General features: G+C 43.9%; 2 protein-coding genes across 7 annotated transcripts in view; one reads left to right on the forward strand and one right to left on the reverse strand.

Annotated features, from left to right (window-relative positions):
• TRABD2A (TraB domain containing 2A) overlaps positions 1-16,472 on the forward strand; it is a 120,451-nt gene extending 103,979 nt beyond the window's left edge. The window contains exons 8-9 of one of the 6 annotated variants that reach the window (XR_004315806.1): positions 2,936-2,975; positions 9,069-9,787. The gene's annotated coding sequence lies outside the window, so the exon portion shown is untranslated. Of the gene's footprint in view, positions 1-2,935; positions 2,976-4,020; positions 6,417-8,167; positions 8,256-9,068; positions 9,788-15,909 lie in introns of those variants that run through there. The other 5 variants (XR_004315809.1, XR_004315811.1, XR_004315807.1 and 2 more) reach the window with 5 other exon arrangements.
• The window catches only part of DNAH6 (dynein axonemal heavy chain 6), a 150,317-nt gene that overhangs the window by 50,133 nt on the left and 81,053 nt on the right, over positions 1-19,131 (reverse strand). Inside the window, exons 46-55 of the mRNA XM_032469656.1 lie at positions 17,021-17,252; positions 11,776-11,928; positions 10,313-10,453; positions 8,138-8,380; positions 6,534-6,701; positions 5,660-5,895; positions 4,099-4,360; positions 2,839-2,962; positions 2,117-2,313; positions 356-559 (exon numbers count right to left, since the gene is read on the reverse strand). Coding sequence (XP_032325547.1) covers positions 356-559; positions 2,117-2,313; positions 2,839-2,962; positions 4,099-4,360; positions 5,660-5,895; positions 6,534-6,701; positions 8,138-8,380; positions 10,313-10,453; positions 11,776-11,928; positions 17,021-17,252 — 1,960 coding nt within the window. The remainder of the gene's footprint in view (positions 1-355; positions 560-2,116; positions 2,314-2,838; positions 2,963-4,098; positions 4,361-5,659; positions 5,896-6,533; positions 6,702-8,137; positions 8,381-10,312; positions 10,454-11,775; positions 11,929-17,020; positions 17,253-19,131) is intronic.

Consider the following 19,131-nt stretch of genomic DNA (forward strand, 5'->3'; position numbering starts at 1 on the left):
GTAAATGCCAGGCAGGTGCACCCTGAAAGTCATCATCCTCTGGCTTCATTCCAACGCCTCAGTCCTTTTAGGAACAAGGACTGTGCTGGTATGAACTTCTGCTCCCACAGAGAAAACAAATGGTCAACCCCTTAAACAAAATCAAAACCAAGTGTGCAGAGCACTTGGACTGTTCCTGTTTTACTTTCTGTCTCTACACAGTGAGGGATGTGGACGAGAAGACGTTTAAACCCCCTCCCAGGTCTGCATCCCCAAGATCTTACAGGGACGTTCAAGTCCACTTTTAGAATCTGTAAGAGCACAGTGTTAGCCGACTTAACAGGCTAACAGCTTATCTGAGGCCCTGGTCACATACCTGATCTTGGGGGTCAATCATCAGAGGCCACCGTCTCCCTTGAGTGACCAGGATGCCGTTTTCCGTTGATACCAGGTCACGGGGCAGCCCGTCTGTGTTCCACTGCCGTATCTCGTAGGGGTCACCAAGCGTGTTAATGAGACTGAAGGAAGGATTGATTGGGATCTCCAGGGTCTGACAGTCCTGGATCCAACACTCAATAAGCTGTAGAAGGAGAAAAGCTCGCTTGTATAGAGTCAGCAACACTCGGAGAACGAGGACACACCCAGACTGCACAGGCACCCCGGCACCAGGGCATAGGGCACAGCAGATCCGGGGTCTAGACCTACGCCGTTCACTAGTGGTGGCTTGGGGCATGTCACATGCCCTGTCTTGACCTGGTATAAATGACACAGGGGTTGTCACAGTAGGCTTCAGCATGGGCTGCAGGCTCCTCTTGGGAAGAGTCTGGAAGCACGTGGAGGAGTTTGGGGTTATCGCAATGGCTGTGGGTGCTACTGGCAATCAGTGAATGGGGCAGCGGGCTGTAAGCAGGTCACCTCCTACAGGGAGCGGCACAACCATGCACAGCAGAGAACTGTCTGTCCCCCGAGAGCATCCCTGGCACCACTGCCCACTTGGCGCCAGATGCCCCTGAGCTCCTGGAGAGTCTGTGTAACTCCTGCACCAACAAGGTTTTATAACCCAAGGGCAGGGCAGAACATCCGCAGGGAAGCATTTCAAAAAGTGGCTTCAAAAGCCCTCCAGATCATTCAGTTTCCTGCTCCTGCCCAATGCCCAGCCCTCAGCAGCAGCCTCACCGATTCAGGATGCTTCATCCTGCCTGACTTTATTTTATTTTAATTTATCTTTTAAAAAATATATATATTTATTGAAGTATAGTCAGTTTACAATGCTGTGTCAATTTCTGGTGTACAGCACAATGCTTCAGTCATACAGGAACATACATTCATTTTCATATTCTTTTTCACCATAGGTTACTGCAAGGTATTAAATATAGTTCCCGGAGCTGTACAGTAGAAACCTGTTATTTATCTATTTCATGTATATTAGTTAGTATCTGCAAATCTAGAACTCCCGATTTATCCCTTCCCCCCGGTTAACCATAAGTTTGTTTTCTATGTCTGTTAGTCTGTTTCTATTTTGTTAAACAGGTTTGTTTGTCTTTTTTTTTTAGATACCACATATAAGTGATATCATATGGTATTTTTCTTTCTCCTTCTGGCTTACTTCACTTAGAGTGACAATCACCAGGTCCATCCATGTTGCTGCAAATGGCATTATTTTATTCTTTTTTATGCATACTGCCTGACTTTATTTTATGTTATTTTTTCGGGGGGAAGTAGTTAGGTTTATTTATTTATTTATTTTAATGGAGGTACTGGGTATTGAACCCGGGAACTTGTGCATGCTAGGCACATGCTAAACCACTGAGCTATAACCGCCCCCCCACCCCATCCTGCCTGACTTTGGCTGCCACTCCTGATCCTAGGGGTAGGAGACTCCCTGGCTTTTTCTCTCCCCCCAGGTTCTGTGCTGTGTAAGCAGGTGATGAGCAACTTTCTCAGGCAGGAGAGGAGAGGGAGGGCCGGGTCAAGGTGAGCCTCGAGGCAGCCACCGCTGGCTGCTGGGGGAGGTGGAGGGCTGTGGAATGTATACAGAAGTTTCCATCACGGAGAACCTCCCTGGAAACCGGGTCCCCCATGCCCCCACCCCGCCTCCCAGTTTCAGCCGCTGCTCTCGGAAGGCAGGTCTCCTCACCGACTGCCTGTACTGGGCTGTGAAGGCCCCGTAATAGGCCACACAGGCCGCTGCTATGAACACGTTCCCGACGATGTTCGCTATCTCCTCGCTGAACTTCTGGATGCTCTCCTCCCATCGAACTTGCTCGTCCCCCAGCGCAGCCGTCAGCTTTCCCGCGCGCACCAGACGCGCCTTTGTCAGGGCCATCGTCTTTGCTGGGAAATTTTAAGACAATCAGGCCGTGTTATTCAGTGTTTCCCTAAAGTACACGACGTTTATCCGCCTGCTTCTGTTTATAGCGGAACCAGCAATATTTAGCTAACGATGTCGACACATCTCTAGGGAACCTCACACCAGCAGGGGCTTAGTTCCCATTTCAGAGCCAAGTCCAAGTCTGCCTCTTCCACGCAGAAAGCATCTTTTCGATACTCCTTGACTCTGGCTGAGGACAGCACTGTTTTCATGCTCCTATAGTATTTATTTTCTGGATCAAATTCAGAAAACGTGCTGCTCTGTGTCAAAATGTGGTATTTCCCCCAAAGGCCTTATTCGGATATAGGAGTTGAATACACACAACACAGGCAGTTCTCCTAGTGTTACACTAGGAGGCTAATGCAATCCATCTCACGCAGATACGCCCTGTAGGTTGGATGGAGACTGAGATCTGACCACCTGAAAACTGTTTCAACTTTTGAAAATCAGGCCCTTTCAGAACAACGTAAATTTTATGAGTTACTCACCCAGACTTTCCTTCTCACTCACACTTTTGTCATATTTATCTTGCAAGGCTCGTATTTGATCTTCCACTTGTTTTAGCAATGCTTGTTTTTCTTTCAGAGTAGCCATGGTCATATCAAGTTCAGCCTAATAAAATCAGGTACGTATTTAACAACAAGCCCCAAAAGAAAGTTGAAATTTACCCATTTGTAACAGGTTTTTTTGTTTGTTTGTTTGTTTTTAAGGATTTATGTTCTTTTTCTCCCAAAAGATTTTGATATGATATATTCAAAGTTAAAACAAATATAAAATAGAACAAAATATAAGAGCAGAAACAAACAGAACAGAACAAAACAAAACAAACTCCAACAAAATAAATCATAGAAGGATTAGAGAAATAAATGTACTAAGCATTTGGGGATGAATTAGCTATTATAATAAACTTTAAATGGTAGAACAAATGAAATAGCCATGCAACAGTGAAAACGGATCTCTCCTGACTAGTTTTCTAGGGCAGAGGTCTGCAGCTTTGGCCTCGAGGCCAGACTCAGCCCACTGCCTGTTTTTGTGTGGTTTGTGAGTGAGAATGGTTTTACACTTTTAAACAGTTAAGGGGAAAAAAAGTCAAACGAAGAATACTATTTCATAACACATGATAACTGTATGAAATCTGAGTCCAGTGTCCATAAGTAAAGCTACGCTGGGCCACAGCCATGCTTATTCACGTTTGAATTGTTGACGGCTGTTTTTATGATGCAACGGCAGAGCTGAGTAACGGCAACAGAGACCATCTAGCCAGCAAAGCTTAAAATATTTACTACCCGGATCCTTAGAGAAAAAGTTTGCCAGCCCTGCTCTGTAGCCGTGGTTCTTCCGGTGACCTGCTCCGCTGATCGATCTTGGTTCTGCTTGAGGCCTCCCATCTGACTGTGGCTTACGCTGGTTTTTAGAACCTCAGGTAACACACTCAAGTGTGGGAAGATTTATCAAATAGAAATGGAGAGCATTGGATGCTAGAGCTAAAATAAATTTAAAAACACCAGGGGTCTGATGATGTGGTACAGTAAAGACCCGTTTTCCTTTTATGCTGGGAGAGGACAGATTTTAGAGATCGTTTCCGAAAAAATAACCCTTACTGGCTAAGCTATTCTTTTTAAACAAAAACTAATTTCCAAGAGCGCTGTCACTGTATTGTTTGCCCTCAGCAGTGCCTCAGTCGGAGCTTGCATGCTTGCTGGCGACGGCCTCTCATTCTGCAAAACCTCACGGCACAGACAACGTACCTGCGCAGCGCGGAGCTTTTGCCTCTTTGGTTCCACGTCTTTGACCACCCGGGAGTACAGATCCATTGCTCTCACCCACATGCACATGGATCTGCAAGCTTTGGACACTTTCTCCACTTTTTCAGGCACAAAATCAGGGTTATTGATGTACTTCTGAAGCTTCGCCAGGACCTGGGGCTTTATGTTTTCCTTATCGTATTCTAGAAGCCTTCTTAGGAAGTTAGAGTCACCGAGCAGTTGCTTTGCTGTAGGCCAGTCAGGCCTGAAAGACACACACGGCAAGTTAGTGGCACTGTCCTAAAGGAATGTAAGATCAAAAAAACACGTGCTCCTTTGAGAACTTTAAAATGTTATCCCACGGATGGCTAAGAGACTTACCGTGATCATTTCATAACGTGTGCAAAAATCCAGTCACTACGCAGCACACTTAAAACTAACATAAACGCTGTACATCAACTGTATTTCTATAAAATAAATAAACTAAAAATGTTACCCCAGTAAGTGGGTAGTTTTAACCTCAGTGGTGTAATCCCAGTAACTGGCAGTGACGTGCAACACAGCTCATGGGGAGACAGGGCACGTGGATGACTAAGGTTCCATACAAGCCAGTTGTGGCGGAGAAAGAATTATAGAACGGCAGAGTTGCAGAAGCGTAAGGCATTACAGAAATGAGTTTTATTTTTCAAATGCCTCAAGCACCCACATTTTTACCTCCCTTGCCTTAAAATTTCTTGCACAAACACCGTAATCACCTTCAAACCTGTTTTCTCTCTCAGTCAAACTCGCCCCCTGTGGACTTTGGCCAGATTGGTCTTTCTCACATGGAAATCTGATTATGTTGACAGTGCTCACTGGTTCTCAGTCCCCTCTGGCCAGGGCTCTCCACCTGTGCTCCAAGAACCCTCAGGTCCCAACGACGTGCTGACCAGTGGGTCCACGGGGAAGCCTGGCGGTGGCGGTTGGGGAGGGGTGGTGCTCTGGGCGCTCTGTCTTCACTAATCAGTCTTACATAGAAAGCTTTCTCATAACATAATCTTTTATTAAAAAAGATTAAATTACTAAAGAAAGTTTGAAAACAACATTATCTCCAAGATGAAATCTGAACTGCTCAGCAAAGCACACGAGACCGTTCATGGTGTGATCACTGCCCTGCCACCCAGCCCCGCCTGATCCCTGAGCTCTCCCCATGGTCCACTCTCCACCCGAGCACCATCTCCCCAGACACCTGCTCATGCCCCCCAGGGGGCCTGGGCGCTCTCTCCTTGGCACTCCTAATACTGCACAACTCTCACAGGCCTTGAAATGATCATTTTTCATGCCTGTCTCCCCACTAGACTGTCAGTGCCTCACGTGGAAGAAATTTATATCTCTTACCATCTAACGCAAAGTAGATGTCCCCTCCCCCCCCCAAAAAAGGCCTGTGGAATCAATTTGTTGAATGACTGACCAAATCAACGAGAGGGAGGTGAAGAGAATGAAGACACGTAAGTGAAAATGAAGAAAAAGAGCAAAGAAATCCCGCCAGGTATGCTGGCAACGGGTGTTCTGAGGAGGCACTCACTTGGCATTCAAGAGGATGGAGATCGCTTCCATCACGGTCATGACCAGGTCCGGGGGCTTTGTGAAGACTCTGATCTCAGATATGTCCGCCTTGTCTAGGGAATCCAGCGCCTTGTTAGCAGCCTCCAGCGCGGGCAGCGCTTCTTCAAGGTCTCGCTGAGCGTCGTCCGCTATCGCTTGGGTTTCTTCCGCCTTCACTTTTGCTACTGCTTCGTCCTCCTGCACGATGTTGCGGACCTAACCGTTGAAACACGGCTGCTTGAGCGGTCTCGGGATTTGAATTGCAATGTTTAAAAACAAAGCCAATGATAGAGAGTCATGTTTGCCCCCTTGGATTAGACTGATGATGAAAGAAGGTTCGCCACACCGCATCTCGTACTCTCCCATGTCCACGTCGCACCACGTTGATAGAATAGTGGGGACAAATGGGGACAAAGTTATGAGGACAAACAGCTCCTTCTTAGGAGCAGACTGGCTGCGTTCTGTTTGTAGGGGGTACTTTTCTTTCAGCTCTCTCTGTGCCACACATGGGGTTCACTCATTCTCGGGGAGAGAATCAGGCTGGCTTTTGAAGGGAGATTGGTTTTTTTGGGTTTTGTTTTTAGAATTTTTTGGGGGGGGGAGGTAATTAGGTTTATTTATTTATCTATTTTTAATGGAGGTACTGGGGACTGAACCCAGGACCTTGTGCTTGCTAAGCTATACCCTCCCCCTTATTGAAGGGAGATTGTTTACAACCTAAAGGCGTGGTTAAATTTCTCTACCACTCAATTATTTTAATAACATATTTAAAAAACCCAGTCACTTGTCACTGTATATAGGTGACCAGCTGGAGGTCAAAGCCTGCTCACCCGCGGTCAGCCAGCGCTGCGTACCTGGTCGGCGTTTTCTTGATCTACCGCCAGTTTGTCCATCAGGGCTTCAACGTCTTGAGATTTCGTTAAGAGGACAGGTTCCAACGCGGAAAGGTCTAATTTCATTTTGTCTACGAGACCGTTTGTCTCCAATAGTTTGGTGAGACCATTCTTCACCCGTTCACGTGCCTAGATGACAATGAAGATACCTATTTTGACAAGTATTATAAACTGGCATCTCTCACTCATGCACTAGAATGTCACATCTACAGAACTGGTGAATCAGTTTGTAAAACTTAACGCTTGAGAGTGTGGGGAAATCTTCAGGTCACAGAACCCGAGGAAATGGCCCTGACATGCAACACAGTTGGTTTGGACCTGTGCCCCTTGGACACGGGAGTGGGACGTCACGGGGCTGTGGGTTCACGGAGGGCCCACACTGTAGTATTTTTATTCCCTGTGGTAGCTGGGTAGCACATTGAATGAGTGAGGGACAAATTCAGATAGAAATTCTTGCAGGTCACAGCTCTGGAAGCCTGTTTCCTCAGAATGGATCAGCAGGGCTGAGACCACCCCTCTCCCCCAGGAGATAATGTCCTGAGTACTTAGCTCTGGCAGCTGATCTGAACCTTACTTCCCAGTGGTAGGAAGCTCTTGACTAGGATCAAAGGGGCAGTATCTGGTAGAGAAGGCAACTGGGAATAACTGTTTTTTGAGGGTAAGACAGAAAACGTGGTTCAAATTGGCAGGTTTCAAAAATATCTGTTACTTTATTTTACTAGAAATACATTTACCAGGTCAAAATCCTCTGAAAAATAAATGGCAAATGCTTCCATTTTTACTGTGTTTAAAATACTGAACATTTTTAGGTCATGTGAATAGCCTGATGATGATGGTGGTGGTGATTATGATGGTGGTGATGGTGGTGGTGGTGGTGATGGTGGTGGTGGTGATGATGATGGTGGTGATGGTGGTGATGCCGATGGTGGTGATGCTGGTGGTGGTGGTGATGCTGGTGGTGATGATGGTGGTGGTGATGGCTGCAGCCATTATTTTCTGAGCACCTCATATATGTCAGATCATATTCCAAGCACTTCACAAACAGTAACTCATTTTAATTCTACAACAATCCAAGAGATAGATATATATTTTTTAAACCTTATTTTCTACTAAGACTTGGAGAAGTTACAGAACATGCTTAAGATTGTGCAGGAAGAAAGCAGAGCAGAGGTTGTAGCTGGTCCCTGACACCAAAGTCCTTGCTCTCAATGGGAACCACTGACATGTTAAGGCCACCAGAACCTCATCTCTATTACTTCACAGAAAGGTTTACTTCTTATTAAATACTGCAGAGGTGACTAGTTCTCTGCTTAACTTTAATTCTGTTACAATGTCCAAATCATGCTACTGAGTCAAGGGCACTTACATAAATGACAGAAGACAAAATATAAATATCAAGGAAGGGGAAGGCCTTTGGACCAACAGCATGGGACACTTTTTGGTCATATTGTAGGTTGGCAAAGGCATGCACAGGATGGGTAAGGTGGCACATAGCTCTTCCACTCATTCTGGCGAAAGTTTTGAGTTCAAGCGTAAAAAAGAATTATTAATAATATTAAGCTTACTGAAACCAACTGCTTCCTCTTCTCTCGCAGCATGGACAGACAGAGATTGATGAGCTCCAGGTAGGAGGTGGGCGTCGTGTAGTACCTTCTCCGGAGCTCCGCGTAATAGCGGTCAGCCATGGTGGAGACGCTCAAGTGAACGTTCACGCACATGAGCGCAAGCTTCTCTTTCAGTTCATCGCTGACAGCATCAACATTTGAGAAAAATGTCTTTGACACAGAAAGAAGTGCTTCTTTGGGCCACTGTAAATCAAGATATAATTTTGAAAGTCTCTCGCTCATTTCCATAGCACACGGTTGAACAATTAAGAAATGTGCCCGGCTCTGAAACTCCTCTTGCCTTGTCCCCCCGCCCCTTCACCTTGCTCACTCCTATTCAGGACCGTGAGGTTTAATGAACTCGGTGGCTGTGCTCATTAGAGGTGGGTCTGGGTCTGCATTTGCTGACGTCAGCACACGGCCTGGTATACAGAAGTTGTTTCTTAACTATTTGTTGATTGAACGAATAAACATGGGTGTCTTTAGAATTTCATAAATAAAATCACATGTATTATGAGGACCTCATGTCCTCTATTTACTATACAGTGTGAACTTCAGGTCCATGATTATAATCGGTGTCCTATTCAGTTCAACTCCTTTGCCTCTCTCTTTGACCTCCCTTTGTCTCTTTGAGCTCCCTTGAACCTCAGTCTAGTGCAACTCTCTGTAACCCCATGCCTGCAACTGTGTACACAGCACTGCTGGAGAAAAACACAGCCACGCTGACTGGCCTCACTTTAAATTCACGACAGCTAGCTCCAGCGGGTTCTCAGTGCAGCCCAGAAGTGCTTCACAGTGTCTCATACATCACTTCTGTATTCTCCTGAGTGAGTATTTCACACCCTGCATTACTTCCTCGGACTGCTAACACTTCTTTCCTCTTTTTTTGCAGCTCATGACCTTGCACCCCTCCATCACTAAAAAAACAGAAGCAATGAAAACAGAACTTCAGTGAGCTTTCATCCCCTCATCTTCCCATATGCTGTGGGTTGAGCTGTGATCAGCCCCTTCGTTGATGAATCCATCCCATCCCTTCTCGCCTATTCGATGACATTGGTCCAACAATGCCTAGCTGTCTTCAGCACCATATATATAATTCTCTTCTCTGAATCATTTCCATCAGCACACGTGTGTGCTGTTTGTGTTTCCCTCTTAAAAATATTTGTCTTCACCTCACATATCCTTCTAGCTTATTACCCATCTCTCGGTGTTCCTTTGGGGCAAACCTCCTTGAAAGAGCTGCGTCTGATTCCTCCCCCTTCTTCTCTCTTGACCCCTCTTCCCCATCACTCCACTGAAACAGTTCTTGTCAAGATCACTGGTAACCTCTACATTGAGAAATTTAGTATCTTCTCTGCCTTATAAATTCTGTTTTGCCTTTGTTCAATGATCGTCATTACCATCCCCTGCATATGAGTAAATTCCTAGTGGGCTTTGAAGCTAATGTAAGTGCCCTTGAGTTATTACTGGACAGTGTGTTACCCCTTTAAAATTAAGCAAGTCCAGGCATAGATCCAGAAAAGACCAAAAACTCTAATTTGAAAAGATTCATGAACCCCAATGTTCACAGGAGCACTATTTACAATAGCCAAGACATGGAAGCAACCTAAATATTCATTGACAGAGGACTGGATAAAGAAGATATGGTATATTTACAAAAAGGAATATAATTCAGCCATAAAAAGGAATGAAATAATGCCATTTGCAGCAACACTGATGGACCTAGAGATTTATCATACTAAGTGAACTGAGTCAGAGAAAGACAAATATCGTATGATGTCACTTATATGTGGAATCTAAAAGAATGATATACATGAACTTATTTACAAACCAGAAACAGAGTCACAGACATAGAAAATGAACTTATGGTCACCAAAGGGGAAAGGTGAGGGGGAGGGGCAAATTGGGAATTTGGGATTAAAAGATACACAACAAGGACCTACTGTGTAGCACAATAAACCATATACAATACCTTGTAATAACCTACAACAGAAAAGAATCTGAAAAATAATACGTATATATAGCTGAGTCACTTTGCTGCACACCCGACACTTTGTAAGTCAGCTGTACTTCAATAAAGAACATAAAATCAAGCAAGTCCAGCTTCTCAGAGAGATATCCTGTGACGCCACCGACCTGGACAAACCAGTCAATGGTGCAGCAGTTCACAAGGGACGGGAACATCCGGCATCGGGCCCGGAAGGCCTCGCCGACGGGGCTCATGCAGAGAACAACGTGCAGCTTCTGACGGACCCTGCTGACGAAGTGCTGGAACACCTGGCGAGAGGGAGGCTGTCTTCAGTATGAAATAAGGGTGAAGCCACGATGAACGTACGTGTTGGCTAATGCATCTGACTCGACCAATGTCAAATTTTAAAAACTGTTAGTGCAGTAGACGTGTGAATTGCTTTGTTTAGCATCCCATTCCACCCCCTTCCTCTCATGCAGGCTGGAAAGAATAAATGACATTTTGTAGACTCTGTGGCAACTAGGGTTTGGGATGTGATAGGTTTTCTTCATCAGTGGATTTAAGGAGACCCCCTGAATAAAGGGGACAGAGGCATTCATACGAGGTTTTGTGTTGGGATAGAAAACCACCGGGGGAAAGAGGCAGGGTGCAGGGCAACCCTTTATGCAGGTGCAGAGCCTGGCAGAAGGGGCATGGACCTGGAGCCACCATCTCTGGATGTGGCTCCTTGCATCGGCTGCTCCCAACATGGTGGGAGGCACGTGGCTGTGGAGCCGGCAGCTGAAGCAGCGGCACCACAATTGGTTCAGCGGCTTCCTGGCTCAGCAGGAATGGCTGTGGCAGAAGCAGCAGTGTCCCTGACCGTTGACCCCTGACCTCTGCAGTGTCATTTCATATTAATTCCAAAGGATTCAGTCTAGAACCCCTTTCTTTGGCCTTCCCAATGGTGCTGTGCCCCTCGAATAAAGCCATTTCTGCTTACACTAGCTGAAGCAGACCCCGCTGTCTGTACCTATAAGCCCTGACCTCGCAGTGGAGGGAGTTCCCATGAAAGGACACAGAAGGGAAGACATGGGAGAGAATGGCCAAAAAAAGTTAGAGAAGGTGCAGGAAGAAGGGAAAGGCCTGGGGTAGACAAACAGTAGCCCCCAGAATCTAGCACGGTGTTGGAGAAACGGAAGTGGACAGCAGCTGTGTTTTGTGTGTCTGTGTGTCTGTGTGTGTGTGAGAGAGAGAAAGAAGGAGGGAGACAGAGAATGGTAATGCCTTTCATGATCTTGCTGATGGGAAAGGGAGTCAAAAGAACTGAACTCCTTAGGCAGGGCTCTGGGAGTGTGTGAAATAAATTTGTGTTTAAAAAGAATAAGAGAAGCTTTCTAGTTCAGACAGAACTATGACCTCTGTGGGGGCAGCAGGGTTTCTGTTTTCTGCTTTCCATAATCTTTTCTTAAAGTCTGATGAATTAACACTTTAAATGTCAGAGATTCAAAAACATACAATTACAAAGGAAGCAAATTGTATTGAAAAAATTCTATCCGTGGACCCCTCACGGGGATCTTTGGACCACTGGAAAAAGGCTAAGACAACTCTTTGTTTTCCAAAGCCATGTTACCATCCTGACGTGTCCTACCTCATCTCTGTTCCCCTCAGAAATTCCTGCTTCTTTTGCTCTTGGCCTGGTGGCTGCTAAAACCTGCTCCAGTTCATCCTTTTCAAATAAATTAGGCACCTCACCCGAGTTCAGGATGTTATTTATATCTTCTAGGAACTCTTCCACTACAATCTACAGAAGAGAGCAGAAGGATCATTATAACTCACCCAGCTATTTTACATTCACTGCATGTAAATTATAAAGCACAGATTTGATCTAAAATTCACACTGAGTTAATTTTATCTTTAAGCGACGATAACCTTGAGGGAGAAGCCAAGATGTCTCATGTAGGATGACCCTGAGCTCACCTCTGCCCACAGCACACCTAAATTACAACTATTTACAGAGCAAAGGACTAAGTAAAGTGGAAGTAAGGAATATACCTGAGAGTTCAAGGTAATGATCATAAAAATGCTCACGAACTTGAGAGAAGAATGGATGAACACGGTGAGAAGTTTAATAAAGAGTTAAAATTCATTCATGTTAACAGTTAATTATAACTTATGGTTGTTGTTGCTTTTTTTTTTTTTTTTAGCTTCAGAGGATTCAGGATTAAGCAACCAGTAAATTAAATCAGGTGGTTTAATTTAAATATAAAAAATATATAAAGAAGAACCAAACAGAACTGAAGAATACAATAACTGAAATAAAAACTTCACTAGAAGGAAGCTACAGTAGATTAGCTGATACAGAGGAATGGAACAGCAAAGACAGAGTGATGGAAGTCACCTAAGCTGAACAGAAAAAAATTTTTTTTAAAAATGAGGAGAGTTTAAGAGACTTCTGGGACAACTTTGAGAGTACTAACTTTTACATTACAGGGGTCCCAGAGGAGAAGAGAGAGAGAAAGGAGCAGATAATTTATTTGAAGAAATAATAGGTGAAAATTTCCTTAACCTGGGAAAGGAAACAGACATTTGTGTCTAGGGAGCACAGAGAGTCCCAAACAGGATCAGCGCAAACAGGATATATAATTCTTGGAGGTAATATATATAAAATACATATAACGCATTCCACCCAAGACAGCAGAATACACATTTTGTTTTCCAAGTGCACATGGATCACTCTTCAGGATAGAGCATATGCTAGGCCACAAAACAATTCTCAATAAATTTAAGGAGGCTGAAATCATATCAGGCAACTTTTCCAACCATAATGCTATGAGACGAGAAATCAACTACAAGGAAAAAACACTGCAAAAACACAAACATGTGGAGGCTAAATAATATGTTCCTAAACAACCAATGGGTCACTGCATAAATCAAAAAGGAAATAAGAAATATCTGGAGATAAATGAAAATAAAAACATGATCCATAATCTATGGGATGTAGCAAAAGCAGTTCTGAGAGCAAAATTTACTATATGATACAAGCCTACCTCAAGAAACATGAAAAATCTCAAGTAAACCATGTAACCTTACATCTAAAGGAACTAGAATAAGAACAAACAAAACCCAAAGTTAGTGGAAGGAAAGAAATAATCAAGATCATAGCAGAAATAAATGAAACAGAGACTAAAACACAATACAAAAGATTATGAAACTAAGAGCTGGTTCTTTGAAAACAAACAAACAAAAATTGATAAAACTTTAGCCAGACTCATCAAGAAAAAAAGAGAGAGGGTACAAATAAATAAAATCAGAAATGAAAGAGAAGTTACAACTGACATCACAGAAATACAAAGGATCATAGGAGATTACTATGAACAATTACATGCCAATAAAATGGACATCCTAGAAGAAATGGGTAAATTCCTTGAAGCATGCAATCTCCCAAGACTGAATCAGAAAGAAATAGAAAATATGAACAGATAAATTACCAGTAATGAAATTTAATCAGTAATTAAAAACTCCCAACAAACAGAAGTCGAAGGCCAGATGGCTTTACAGGTGAATTCTACCAACATTTAAAGAAGAGTTAATGCCTATCCTTCTCAAACTATCCCAAAAAGTTGAAGAGGAAGGACTGCTTTCAAACTCATTCTATGAGGTCAGTATCACCCTGACACCAAAACCAAAGACATCACACAAAATAATTACAGGTGATATCACTGATGAAGATAGATGAAAAAATCCTCAACAAAATATTAGCAAACTGAATTCAACAGTACATTAAAAAAGATCATACTCCATGATCAAGTGGGATTTATCCTAGGGATGTAAGGATGGTTCAATGTCCACAAATAAATCAATGTGATACACCACATTACCAAATTGAAAAACAAAAATTATATGATCCTTTCCGCAGATGCAGAAAAAGCTTTTGACAAAATTTAACATCTATTTATGATAAAAACTCTCAACAAAGTGGGTATAGAGGAAACATACCTCAACATAATAAAGGCCATTATGACTAGGCCAGCGCTAACATCATACTCCAAGAGAAGCTGAAAGTGTTTCCTCTAAGATTAGTAATAAGATAAGGGTGCCCACACTTGCTACTTTTCTTCAACATAATACTGGAAGTCCTAAACACAGCAATCAGACAAGAAAAAGAAAAGGAATCCAAATTGGAAAGGAAGAAGCAAAACTGTCACTTTTTGCAGATGACATCATACTATACATAGAAAAATCCTAAAGATGCACTAAAAATCTATTAGAATACACCAATGAAATTCAGCAAAGTTGCAGGATACAAAATTAATATACAGAAATCTGTTGTATTTCTATAGACTGACAACATACTATCAGAAAGAGAAATTATGAAAACAATCCATTTACAATTATGTCAAAAATAATAAAATACCTAGGAATAAATATAATTAAGGAAGTAAAATACTTGAACTAGGAAAACTATAAGACACTGAGGAAAGAAACTGAAGACGGTACAAACAAATGGAAAGATATACTATATTCATGGATCGGAAGAATTAATAGTGTTAAAATTACCATAGTACCCAAGTCGATCTGCAGATTCAATGCAATTCCTATCCAAATACCAATGGCATTTTTCACAGAACTTTAACAAACAATTCTAAAATTTGTATGGAAACACAGAAGATCCTGAATAGCCAAAATAATTTTGAGAAAGAAGAACAAAGCTGGAGGTATCATGCTTCCTGAGTTCAAACTACATTACAAAGGTATAGTAATCAAACAGTATGGTATTGGCACAAAAACAGACTCATAGATCAATGGAACAGAATAGAGAATCCAGAAATAACACTTATATGAGCAATTAATCTACAACAAAGGAGACAAGAATACACAGTGCAAAAAAGACACTTCAGTCTCCCCAAGTTCCCTGACTGGACACTGCCACAGGCTTTGCCCTGTGGACAATCTACTCTGTCTGCCAAACTTTCCACTTGAGCATTGCTGGGCTACACAGATTACCAGATGTTCTGGCCAGGCTTTCTAGCTGGATGGGGCCAGGAGGTTCACTCAGCAGTAAGCATGGTAAGGCTCAGCTCCCCTGCCTGGGTGGATCGGGGGGAGGACCAGGCTCCAGGGCTGGCAAGGCTCTTCATGTGAGGACCTCAGTCAGATGGACCAGCATCCTACTGAGTTCCCCTGTCAGACTGTGCCACCGTCCTGGCTCTGCAGAAGAGCAGAGCTGCTGGCTGGGACCCCTGCTTGGGCGCTGCAGGTAAGGACTTGGTCTGTCACGATCTGAGTGCTGGTTGTTACACCTCCATGACTTCCTTGTTGCAATCGAGTTCCCAGAGGTTCGAGTGCTGCAGATTCCCGTACCCTCCCTGTGATGCGAGACCAGAAAGAGACTCCCAAGATGCAGCCCACAACACCGCGGGGCTGGACGTCCCACCTGGGCATCCTTCCCCCTGGAGGAACCACAGGCTCAGGACAGACCTCGTGATACGGTGCTGCACTGGCCTGGGGGAAGGCAATGTGGTTGGTGTGCAACTGCTCCTCTTACCCTTCCAGTGTGGTCTGTCTTGGTCTCTGTGGTGCAGGGGTTTGCTTCAGCCTTACCCCCATGCTCTAGGATTTTCTCAGCGGTGTCTTGTCCACGAATAGTTGTTAGTTGTTCTTGTGAAGGGGAGTGAAGTTGGGACTGACCTATATCGCCATCTTGGTGACGTCACTCTCCGTCATTTTGTTTTTGCATTATTTTCTTGATGGCATGAAATTGTTGATCTGTGTTCTCTTATAGCTGCCTGAGAATAATTATTTTGAATTCTTTGTGGAGCAATTTGTGGATCTCCATTTCTGGGGGCCAGTTTCTGGAGGTTTACTGTATTTCTTTGGCGGAGTCACGGTTCCCCAATTCTTCATCATCCCTACAGACACACGTAAGTGTCTATATCTTCCAGACTTTATGGAGTGACTTTGGTTTTCCCTGCGGGTGGGAGCAGGCTGGAGCCTACTGGGACCCCAGGTCTAGTTGGGGGCACACGTGGTGTGGGGCAGTTTATCTCTCTTTGGCTCAGGCCACTGGGGTCCACAGTGATCGACAACTGTGTGTCCCCAGGGTCTGCATTGGCTGCAAAGGGTGTTGGCGTCCCCAGCAGCGTCTCCAGGTGCCAGCAGCGATGGGGCCGGAGTTAGTGGTGGGCACACACTCAGCTGCGTGATCCTTTTTCATTTGTAAAACATATTTACATGTTCAGATATAAACTCACTGCATGTCACAGCTGTTAAACGTATTTTTCCCATTTTATGATTGCACTTAATCATGTTTATGGTGTTTTCAAAATTAAAATGGACTTTAAAATATTTATGCATCAGATCACTTTTTTATTCCTTGGCTAACTTCTACAAATGTTTATTTTCCCTAATGTTAAAATACTCAAGTATAATCAATGTAGAAAATCCTCTAAGATCAATTAAATTGGTTGTTGTAGGCATAGATGTAATCCTATTTTAATTTTAGAGTTAATTTAACCAAAACACAGCCATTATTTTTTCCTTTTCTTGAGTAAAGCATATTTTCCTAATTGACTTCACTTAGGGAATTATTTTCTTAGATTTACCTCTACAGAAATAGTTCATTACCTTTTGCTATTCATGTCTTCCCCCTCCAAGAAAAATTAAAAAACCCTGCTCATTTTCTTAACCAGTTACTTACTGAGAGTTTACAGAGGGAAACAGTAGTTGGTAAAAGAAGGAAAAACGTACTCTAAAAGTCATTTACAAGGTCCAGGAGCTCTGTTAGCAGAGGGAGGAATTCCCTGAACGCCATTGGACAGTCTATTTGACGCTCACACGTGACTGTAACACTCATCCTTTTCCTGTTCTTGCTTTTTGGATATTTAAATATGTACCTGGGTGTCCGTGAAGAGGAAAACCATATTCTTGTCTTCGACACCAGCCAGTTTGTACAATTTCCTCAGGTCTTCGTGAAAACTGTCATAGTTATACCCCCGGCTCAGCTCAATCTGCAAACATCTGTAACCACATATGTGGGCTGCGAGCCTCGTGAGGGACTGCTTTCCTGTGCCGCCCACCCCAACCAGCAGGGCATTGCCTCTTTCCTGACGAACCATGCGGGCAATCCTGGGGGCAGCAAAGCAGAGAAAGATTAAAAAAAAAAAAAAGCAGAGGAAGTTTTATGTCAAGTGTACGATGTGGCTTCTGCTCAGAGGGTCATCCTGGAGCAAAAGGCCACAGGAGAGAACAGGGCAGGTCTGAGGTCCTCGCTGGGAGAAAAGCACTGCTGGGCTTTCTTGGTACCCGCCTCTCCCCACGTCCTACAGGCTGCTGGCCTTGGCCAGGCACACTGAGTAAGCCTGGCTCTCCGTTTGTAAGGATGAACAAGCAGGAAAGCCACTGCAGCTCAGGAGAGATCAACAGGAATAATCCGAATGGAGCTTCTTTTTCCTTTTGTAGGTTTTTTTTTTTTGGTGGGGGAAGGTAATTGGAATGGATTTTCCATAATTTATGATTCATGTTAACAATTAGAATTTTTGAAAGTTGCTGTCATGATACTAGAGCAAGCACTCAGAAAGGGGCAAAAAATTTAAGATTCGGAAAAAATGATTGGAGGTGGAAAAATCTGACTACCAGATTGAAAACCGCAGTGGAAGATGGGTGGGCCTTGCACATAGGACACCGGGGAAAACTGAACAGGGAAAGGAGAAGACAAAGTCAAGGACGTTACCCAGAACTCAGAGGAAAAAGAAAATGATTATTAAAATGACAAGAGAGAAAATGGAAGGTAAGGAGGACAAATCTAGGAGAAACAAATGGGATCCCAGAGGAACTGCAGGAGAGGCATGAGGGGACAGAACTGTGAGCTGAGACCACGGATCTGAGGACATCGCTGAGGGTCTGGAAAGGAAGCCAAAGAAGAGAAGCAAAACACGAAATGTTTTCTGGGAGGTACGTGAATATAAAACAAAATATGTGTGTGTGTGCTTGCAGGTGACTGTATGTAGTCACACATATGTGAATCAATATATGAAATACAGATCTCTATTTGAGACATAATTGAAAACTCGTGAGCATCTAAAAAGTAGATATAATGGATTACTCCCAAAGAGACAAATAATTTCAGGCTGGCCTCAGGCATCCGTTTTACAAATGGCATTCCACCACGGTTAGTGGGGAAACTAGCGCGTTATTGCTCAGCGAGTTGACCACCTGCAAACCCTTCTTTAAAGATTCTGTGAAAGTGCACAGGGAAGTGTGAATACAGTTTAAAAACTCAAGAAGGGGCCTCTGCCTGGCTTGCTCTCTTTTGGGCACAAGCCTTTGGAGCCCTGAGCCACCGTGTAAGCAGCCCTGACACTGGTGCCGCCGTGCCGCAGAGATGGTGGGGTCCGCACGGAGGCAGAGACGTGCCAGGTGCAACCGAGCGGAGATCCAGGAGGGAATGGCTGGGAGCCCCGGGAGATCGTGAACAAATGAAGCCACCGAGTTATTACGTGGCTTATTGTGCAGCAGCAGACCACTGAACGTTCTCTGGGCCTTGTGTCTAGAAAGATTCTGGTACTGAGCCATCGAGAGATGTTATCAGAGTTAAATGAGATACCCCATCTCATGGTTTACATTCACACCGAGTGCCATTATAATTATTACTGCTCAGCATGATGAAGGGAGCACCAGGAGTCACAGGGAGCAGATTTCACCTTTCCCTCCAATGGACAGTTTAACATGTTTAACACATTTTAACAATTTAGGAATTGTTCAACAGGACATGAGCCACTTAAAAAGGTCATGTGTGCCCCAAGGACTGCAGACACTCAGGCTGGATACCTAGGTGTCAGGGACGACCCTCAAAAGATACTTACAGAGGGTATGAGTCAGACTCATGAGGAGATGGAATCTATGATCCTTGCATTCAGTTTGTTTTGCTATAATCTTGACCCCCACTATTTCTTTAGGAACGCATGTCCCTGGCCTGGTTATACCGCAAAACACCGCAGGTCCTTTT

The sequence above is a fragment of the Camelus ferus genome, chromosome 28 (assembly GCF_009834535.1).
Source record: "Camelus ferus isolate YT-003-E chromosome 28, BCGSAC_Cfer_1.0, whole genome shotgun sequence".
NCBI lineage: Eukaryota > Metazoa > Chordata > Mammalia > Artiodactyla > Camelidae > Camelus > Camelus ferus.